The sequence below is a fragment of the Leiobunum rupestre genome, chromosome 4 (genome assembly GCF_980474605.1).
Source record: "Leiobunum rupestre chromosome 4, qqLeiRupe1.1.hap1, whole genome shotgun sequence".
Taxonomy (NCBI): Eukaryota; Metazoa; Arthropoda; class Arachnida; order Opiliones; family Sclerosomatidae; genus Leiobunum; species Leiobunum rupestre.
This window is the reverse complement of record NC_143387.1, coordinates 34331225-34341009: the sequence shown is the minus strand read 5'-3', so window position 1 is coordinate 34341009 and position 9785 is coordinate 34331225. Positions and strand designations below refer to the sequence as shown.

At 45.2% G+C, this 9785-nt stretch overlaps 1 protein-coding gene across 1 annotated transcript; it reads left to right on the top strand.

The window, feature by feature from the left end:
• The first annotated feature begins 328 nt into the window (after positions 1 to 328).
• On the top strand, positions 329 to 994 carry LOC149947520 (uncharacterized). Its single transcript, XM_090170905.1, has one exon. It carries the CDS (start codon positions 329 to 331, stop codon positions 992 to 994), a length of 666 nt encoding a protein of 221 aa, XP_090027031.1.
• Positions 995 to 9785: the final 8791 nt, after the last annotated feature.

Genomic DNA, 9785 nt, shown 5'->3' with positions numbered 1-9785 from the left:
AACGGTGATGGTACCTGTTGTAAAGTTACTTATTAGCTGGTAACCATGTTATAAATATATAAATATTGCTAGCGGGTAACCATGTTTAGGATATACGAGACTGCCGGAGATAAGTGAACGGGCGAACTAAGAATGAAGACAGAATAAAGATTCCTCATCTCAAACTAAGCTTTCTACTTATTTATACTTATAAATAAACAACCATAACATGGTGTCAGAAGTTCGGAATCCTCGCTCTCTTCCCCGCAAGTAATAGTTTCCTGTTACGCCGTTTATATTGCTTTCCTTCGCCGTTTTCTTCTCCTCTTCGCTAAGTCTTGCCCGCCTCATGGCGGCCGCTACTACCGCTTTTGCTGGGCCCGACGCTTTTGCTGCCGACCCCAACAATCCTGCCGCTTCCTGGGCGGCGTATGAAAAGAAATTCCGCAACTACGCCATTGCCACTCGCCTCACTGATTCCTCCAACGTCGTTCAGGTTGCTACGTTTTTGCATTTTGTGGGCAATGATGCTCACTCTCTTTATGAAACCTTGGATATCATAGTGCCCAACGATGGTGAACTAACACTTGACTTGTTCACGGCTTTCGCTGCTCACTATGCACCGTACAAAAATCTGATAGCCACGCAATTTGACTGCTTAACGACCAAACAATTACCTCAGCAATCATTCGATGATTTTTTGACCATAATCAAGACTAAATCTCGCCTTTGTGAGTTTGGTCTGGCTACCAATTCTCTTTTATGCACTTTGATTGCCATGGGCATTTCCAATGATGATCTCCGCAAGCGCATCATCAGCAAACGCAATCTCACGCTCCCTGAAGTCGTTGCTCTGTGCCAAGCCGACGAAGCTTCGTCCCTGCATGCCAAAACTTTGGCACCCTCTACATCGCATACTTCGCCTCCCTACTCCTCTGTTTCTCTCGACGCCCTGCACAATGCTCCCATCCGGGGTCACTACCCCCGCCGTGGCGGATTTCCAGGCCGAAACTAGAACCAACCAGGTTACCGCCCTGCCTTCCAAGGTTCCCCGCAGCCTACTGGTCGTTCCCGGACCCTCCCTTCACCAGTTGCGCGCCCTCAACCACCGACACACTCTCCCGGGACACGTCCACCTTTCAAAAACCGCCACTCAGGATTGGCAGGCTGTCGCAACTGTGGCACTGGTCACCAATCCAGTCAACACTGCCCTGCTGCCCAGGCGATTTGCTATCATTGCCAACGCCGAGGCCATTGGGCTAGCCATTGCCGCTCCATCCATCGCTCCGCCAATGCCATCACTGCTCTCCCCACTCAATACTTTCATCAATCCGAGTATACACAGTCCGACCCCTCCTTTGATGTCGGCCAACTTTCCCTCGGTTCCCCTCACCACGATGGCACTCCCGGGTCACAGTTCTGCGAGCTAGAGTTCTCCTCCCCCACCAATGACCTTGACTACCCTTCCCACTACGGTGATTTATGACTGGACTCTCTGACCTCCACCTTATACTGTAACACCACACGCACCAACCTTGTCGACACTGATAAATGGTTTGATACCGTCTACCTGATGAATCTGCCGGTATCCTTCAAACTCGATACCGGCTCACAGGTAAACATCATCACGCAATCCATTTATCACTCACTCTTGGTTCTACCACTCTTACAAAAACCACTGCACAAGATCTCTTCCTACTCCGGACATGAAGTCCCCATATTGGGCATACTGACGATACAATGTGCTTCTGACCATGCCAATGCAGTTTGCACGTTCTTTGTAACAACACAGGATACGACTCCCATTCTGAACGCTGCTGCGACTGTTCAACTAGGCTTCATAATCCGCATCCAATCACCACTACGTTCTGTGATGCCTTCCCCGCCTCCACCATTGACTGCCCACATGGTCCAGAAGCCCCACGCGGCCTCGACGGACCTGTCTCCTGTGCTGTTTGAAGCCCAACATATAATCTCAGAGTATGCCGACTGCTTTGATGAAATAGGAAGACTACCAGGCACACATCACATAACACTCAAGGACCATGCTGTTCCATTCATCACGGCCGCGCGCCAGATACCCCAAGCGTATCACTCCAAAGTCTATGCTGAACTGATCCGAATGCAGGAGCAAAGAATTATCACCCGGTGACAGAACCAACCGATTGGGTAAACGGAATGGTTCTCGTATCGAAACCAGATGGCTCAATACGAGTCTGCCTCGATCCTCGAGAATTAAACAAATATATTAAAGCAGAACCACACCGCACGGAAACAGCGCAAGAGATCTTTGCCGACCTACACGGCTCCGAATGCTACACAGTTTTGGACGCTAAAAGTGCATTTTGGCAAATAGCACTCGACAAGGCGAGCTCTTACCTTTGTACCTTCAGTACACCGTGGGGGCGGTTCCGGTTCTTAAGACTACCCTATGGAATTTGCACCGCAACGCAGATCTTCCAAAACAAAATGAGCACCATATACCCGCCTAATCTATTCCCTAATGTAAAAATCTCAACTGACGATTTTCTGCTAATTTCCAGGCACAGTTTGCAACATAATCACTTGCTTCGACAAGTCTTGGATCAAGCTCGCCTGCACAACCTCAAGTTCAGCACGTCTAAGATGCAGCTGGCGGTAGAAAAAATCCGCTACCTGGGACACATCATATCCCCTTCCGGCATACAGGCAGATCCATCCAATAGCGGAGTTACCATCCCCCGCGGACAAACTCTCCTTACAGAGGTTTCTTGGAATGGTCAACTATCTCGCCAAATTTCTTCCAAACCATTCACAGGAGACAGCTCCACTACGTGCGCTGTTACGAAAAGATAACGTCTTCGTGTGGGATGCAAACATGGAACATCACTTTCATCGAGTGAAACGTTTACTCACCACGGTCCCAGTACTGGCACTGTTTGACCCCGGAGTACACATGACAATATCCATTGATGCCAGTCCCACCGGTGTCGGCGCGGTACTCCTTCAGAACAATAAGGCTATTGAATACATCTCTACATCATTCAATACCACCCAACAGAAATACGCACAGATAGAGAAGGAGCTACTGGCTATGGTATATGCCTGCGAAAGGTTAAACTATTACGTGGCTGGCACACACTTCACGGTGCAGACAGACCACAAACCGTTGACTTCCATCATCAACAAGCCTCTCCAACTACTGTCTCCACGCCTACAACGCATGGTACTTAGGCTGATGCGTTATAATTTACATGCAGTGTATGTGCCAGGCACTCAACTACCGGTGGCTGATGCCCTGTCAAGAGCGCCCCGGCAAACCACAGCCATCAATACGCAAGAACTCGAAGGCCCCAGTGCCGCAGTCCACTCGTTGACAGCCTTGTCATCATCTAAACAAGAAGCTGTCCGGGAGGTCATCGCACAGGATACAGTCTCCCAATCACTCATGCAATTCATACGCTGTGGTTGGCCTTCTTGTTTTGACAAGCTACACATCGCTTTAAAACCTTACTGGGCTTACAAAGATGAACTTCACGTATCGGACGGACTACTATATAGAGGCAACCGACTCTACATCCCTACTCCACTCCGAAACGATACCCTTGCCAAGATACATGCTGCCCACCAGGGCACAAATGCATGTATCGCCAGGGCCAAAATTCATGTCTTCTGGCCATCACTGACCGCTGACATAACTGACTATGTGCGCACTTGCCCAAAATGCCGGACACGAGACCCTGCAAACTTACCGCTATCAATGAGCCCCCATCCTATACCACAGCTGCCTTGGGAAGTGGTGGGTACAGACCTTTTTCATGCCCGCAACACGAACGTAATCATTTTGGTAGACTACTATTCCAAATTTGTGGAAGCGGCGGAGCTGAAACACACAGATCCCAACTCGATCATACAGTTTCTAAACCCGCACTTTGCTAGACATGGTGCCCCGCAAAAACTGGTCTCCGACAATGGACTCCCATATAATGCACAGGCTTTTCGGCACTTTCTAGAGCAATGGGGTGTGCAACATATCACATCCAGCCCACATTGCCCCAAATCAAACGGTATGACTGAACGAACTGTTCAAACTATCAAGAACATGATCATGAAGGCGACTCAAGAGGGCCGTGACCTCCAATACATTCTTATGGAATACCGTTCCACCCCCATTGGACATCTGCCATCTCCATCCGAGATGTTAATGGGCCGTCAAATCCGGACACCGCTAACCACCACTATGGCACCGCTTCAGCCCCACTATCCAACGGAACACATTCGCTCTACGCTACAGGCTCGCCAAGCCAAGATGTTAGCACAAGAACGAGGACGTCGCCACCTCTCGCCAGAAAGTCTAAATATTGGTGACAGGGTTCTCTACTATGCAGCACACCGAACGTGGCTCCCTGCTACCATAATCGCCCTGGCTGAAGAACCACACTCATACATAATTCAAACCCAGAATGGCAAGTCCTATAGACGAACTAGACACCACCTTAGAGTAAGACCCCAAACCTCGCATCACCAACATGAGGGACTGACCCTCAGTACGCACACCGCAAGTGACAAGCCCAATTGTACAAGTCAACCACGGATCGCAGCCACATGGCATCATCCCTGACAATCAATCCCGCTTGCCAACACCAAATAATTTCCAACCTACCACGCCACGCGCACCTTTCGCCTCATCAATCACCACTGACACCAGCTTCTTGGCACACCTGCCTCCTCCAATGCTGAACAAATCCTACCAACCGCAAATAACAAGTACCCCGCAGCCTCGGGTTCCACCACCTCCATTCTCTTCCCCCAACACCATCTCAGGAACCCCGCATCCTGTAGTTCCTGGTAACTCACCGCGACCATTGGCATCACCACAACGACATACCACCCCAGCTGCAGCGGCCACATCCCAAAAAACAGTCTTGAAAACCCCAGAGATTCGTTCGGCAAGGGGCAGGCTGATCAAGCAACCATCTCGATATAAACAATAACAATCACAAAAAAAACCAATAATAATAATAATAATAAATAAATAAATAAAATAAACAAAAAAATTATAATAAAGGAAAAAGTTGTTGTAAAGTTACTTATTAGCTGGTAACCATGTTATAAATATATAAATATTGCTAGCGGGTAACCATGTTTAGGATATACGAGACTGCCGGAGATAAGTGAACGGGCGAACTAAGAATGAAGACAGAATAAAGATTCCTCATCTCAAACTAAGCTTTCTACTTATTTATACTTATAAACAAACAACCACAACAGTACCTTCTCCAATGATTGGCAATTGAAGTCTTTCGACTATGTCTTTAGTTATGAAGGACCTCTGAGCGCCGTTATCCAAGAGACATCGTATCGGCTGTTTCCCATTAATCCCTTCTGCATATACAACGATTGTTTGAAGGAGTACTTGCTGACCGTGAAAATCTTGCGTCGGACAGCTCGCCGCCATAGATATCAATTCTGTATTCTTTTCAGACGATTGTAGTTCTTTTTCCGAAGTTCTTGGTTTTTCTCCATGAATGTCTCGGCATATTGATACGTGATGTCGCCTTTGGCATTTCTTACATCTGTTTTTTGATTTACAGCGTCGAGCCGTATGTCTCGGTTTAAGACATAGAAAACATCTATCTTGATGGGTCAGCAACTCCATCTTCCGTTCCAGCGTTGCACTCGTGCAGTCTTCCGGCTTGTGATCGCTATTGCAATAACAACAGGTATCTGCATCAGCTACAGCTACGTTCGGAAGATGGAGTTGCTGACCCATCAAGATAGATGTTTTCTATGTCTTAAACCGAGGTCTTGTAAAACAATTATTTAGTTTCGGTCTTGTAAAACAATTATCTAGTTTCATAATGGTCACTGTATTGAATTTGGCTTATGGATCACCCAATGAACTAACTATTATACTTAGCTCATTAAAAACTAAAATATAAGGCGAAAACCGCATCAAAAAATATTGAGTGGTTAATTTTTAATAAAATATAGAAATTTCGGGAAATTGAAAAGCGCGCGTCTGCCGAAGCACCTGGTGAGAAGTCGGTGAAGCCAGGCGCTCACTGATCTTCGTAACGTCTCCGTCCTACCTTTCACAAGCCTTTGCTTCGTTACGGAGGAAATGCCTTGTGGAAGGCAGGATGGATACGAAACGGAGAGCCAGTGGGCGCCTAGCTTAAGACAGAAAAACAACGTAAAAGCGCGCGCTGCTGAAGACGCAAAAAATTAGTTTTGCACGCGCGGCGCGTTCCAGTTATAAGAGACTTAAGCCTAAATTGAGCGATTTTAAAAGTTAGGATAGCTCATACGGGGTTAGGGGCGCTGACAGCAGCCTATAAGATGGGGCCCTCAAGGGGTCGGAGTGTGCAATAACTGGTGGCTTTACCGGGGAGTCGGGGTCCGGCTCTTGTAACCCGTAAGGGCGGTGGCGCACTGGGAGATGTTAGCTCCGTCCAAAGGGTCCTATCTCCGACCTCCGACTTCGGTCAGGTGTGGGCTGGATACTGGGCTTCGGCCCAGGCTAATGGAGAGGGGCCGGGCAAACTGGCCGCCTCGGCGGATTGAGTAGCCTGCTGTGGGGCTGCGGGCCTCCGTATGAGGGCACGGCGGACCCATCTCCCGGCCTTTTGGGCTCCCACCGGGATCTCCGGTGCCAGCTGTGCCGGGTTATGCGGGCTGCTGTGTGCCCGCCGTTCCCCTTTAGGAGCTCTCTCCTAAGGGCTTGGCTCCCTGCCTTTGTAGGTGGGGTGTCGGCCGGAGTTGCTAGAGCATCCGTTCTCTATCCCACTGCTGTGTGCGAAGTGGCGGGCTGGTCGTCCCATTGTTGCACCTTCTGCTGGGTTGAGCGGCTTGCGTCGAGGGTGCGTCCATCAGTAGTGGGGTTCTGCTACCCATGCTGGTTTTGTCACCTGTCCGGGCTTGTGGACGCTGGCGTAGGGCATTCTGATGATAGGCCTCCGGTGGTGTGGTTCTCTTTACCGGTACACCGGGCTATAAATTCTGACAACAGCCTATAAGATGGCGCCGAAAATTCGAACCCAAACCACTGGCGTTATATTTTCGTTTCAACTTTTTGGCCCAAAAGCTATTTTTTCAAGACAAAAAAAAGGTACGTGTTAGTATATTGAACGTCTTGTTAATCTTTTGATACGGAAATAAGGCCATATTTGGAAAAGCTTGGCGGTTCCCCTTTAATATTGGACAGAATAAATTAAATCTCTCAAAAGTACCAAGTGCCATATTATGTCCCAAACAGTTGCTATGCTATGATTTCCACCCAAACAAATACTTAGATTACCATCCCGGTGTCCAGAACAAGACAATCGTCCTGTTCATTTACAAACGTACATTCTGACGGAGTAATATCTTTATAATGGTATCCAGTTTTAGCCTTTGACAGTCGCTAATAGAAATATAATTGTTGATAAATAATACTTCTGTAGTAGTAAAATCACATTAGATATAAAATAGAGCTTCCCTTTACAACAGTTCAAAGAAAACCACTAAAAAAAACTTAATAAAAATTAATAAATTCAACTTATAAATACTGTCGGGAGAATGACGATTTTAGCATTTCTCGCTAAATATGCCAATATGATCCTCCCCTTAAAATCAAATGAAATCAGACTGGTATCTCATTGGTTCCCTAAAACATACGTTTTCCGTGGAAAAGGGCCCTTCAATATAACATCTTCAAGGAAATTGCCAAGAAGTAAGGTTTTCGAGAGCCAGGACCTGCAAGGTACTGTGTATATAATACAATATATTTTAGTTTCCCCAAACGTTGTTGGTCTTTTTTACCTCTTCAACCGTGTTCACTGTATATATAACAATGTTAAGTTAAAAGGAACCACCTATGGACTGAATTGTAAAGGATTATAAAGTTATCTATAAATCTACTTATTCGCTAATTTTATCACTGTATATAAAATGCTTGTTGAAATAATGGAAGATTTTAACTTGTAAGCATCCAAGAAAAGTTTTCTTTTAACCAGGTAGCTTTTTGACAAATTATAGCTTAGCAAAAACAAGACATTCGGTTTACGGGTGAAAGGTTTCCATTATTTCAACAAGCACTATATTAACAGTAACTTGCAGGTCCTGGCTCTCGGATATATTTCTTATTGGCGATTTCCTTGAAGATGTTTTATTTAAGCGCCTAATTTTTGGACGCTTCAATAAAAGATACTCGGTTTCTACTCCCCTCTCCAAATTCATCTGGGAAGGAGCTATTTCTGGTCGGTCGGTTAAACGGTTAGAATGGCTAGCCAAAAAGTCATATTTAAGCCAATTGGAGACGCGTTTTTGCCCTCATGAGAATTTTGCGTCAGATAAGAAACGCGTCGGCTCACGTGTATAAGGAACATACTAATGTTAATTTTCGATAATATATTTTAAGGTAAAATATATAATGTTACTAAAACTAAGTATAAGAAGATAATATTTTTATTATTATGATCCTCTTATGGTATAAATAATTAAAATTATATATAATATTTTTATAATACCGGGCAATTTTAAAGCTTCTCATGGAGGCAGAGTTAATTCATTTCGTATAAAATTATCATTTGGAAAAAGATGAAAACTCATTCATTTAGAACTAAACATATTACTTTTGCAGTACGGTATGCAACAAGTGTTTCCTTTTAACCAGGTAACGTTTTTGGCATGTTAAGGCTTAGCAAAAAACCGATGTTACGTTCGAGAAAGTTCCCAGCTTTCTAATATTTCAACAAGCACTATATAAATAATAACTTATGAGTCCTGGCTGTCGGAAATATTACTTCTTGGCAATTTCTGGGAAGATGTTTTATTTAAGCGCCTACCTAAAGAACCGTAGCAACGTCATCAAATGCAACGGCCAACTCACTCCTATTTCCTTCTCGACCAATTGTGGCGTTCCGCAAGGAAGCTCACTAGGCCCTTTATTCTACAATATTTACGCGAACGATTTACCGTACGTCATCCAGCACTCCAAATTACAACAATTTGCAGACGATAATAAAATTTACAAAACCATAAAAAGTGCTTCAGACTGCGAATACCTTCAAATTGACATAACCGCTGTTTCCAACTGGTGTGTAAGAAATAACTTGCTGGTAAATGACACCAAAAGTCAAATTATCAGTTTTACCAGGAAGACAACAAAAACATTACGTGACTATACCATAAACGGAAAGATAGCTCCACGAACCGCGCAACTTAAGGACTTGGGAACAATACTAGACGCTGGTCTCTACTTTCGCGAGCATATAGCGCATGTAGTTGGGCGTTCCAAAAGAACCTTGCATGGCACACTCCGCCTCGCTAAAGAGCTTAAATCCATCAATTGCTTTAAGACTTTATATACAAGCCTAGTCCGTTCAAAAATCACTTATGATATGCTCTCCTGGGGGGGCTGCGCTCAATACCTGCTGCAAAGAATCGAAAATGTACAAAACAAATTTTTAGAACTTGCACACACGCACTTCCTCCACCATCTGCCATATACCCATGAATCACTACGCCACCACTTGGGCCTGGAGACCATCGGATTATACGCTTCCAAACGGGAATTAATTTTTCTCAAAACAAAGATTTTATTTAAACCGAATCTATTCGAATTAACGCCTTTTATTAATTTCCACGTACCTACCTTCAACACCAGACAAAACATTACATTCAAAGATTCAGGGGCGGCTTAAGGGCCGGGGCGCCGTTTTGAGAGGGGCGCCAAAATTGAGTTGTGCGCCTTTTTAGTTTACCAAGAATGGGATATGTTTATAAAATTTTTAAAGAAAGCATAACATAATTTGAAAAATCTTGAGCTAATTAGAAATACAAAC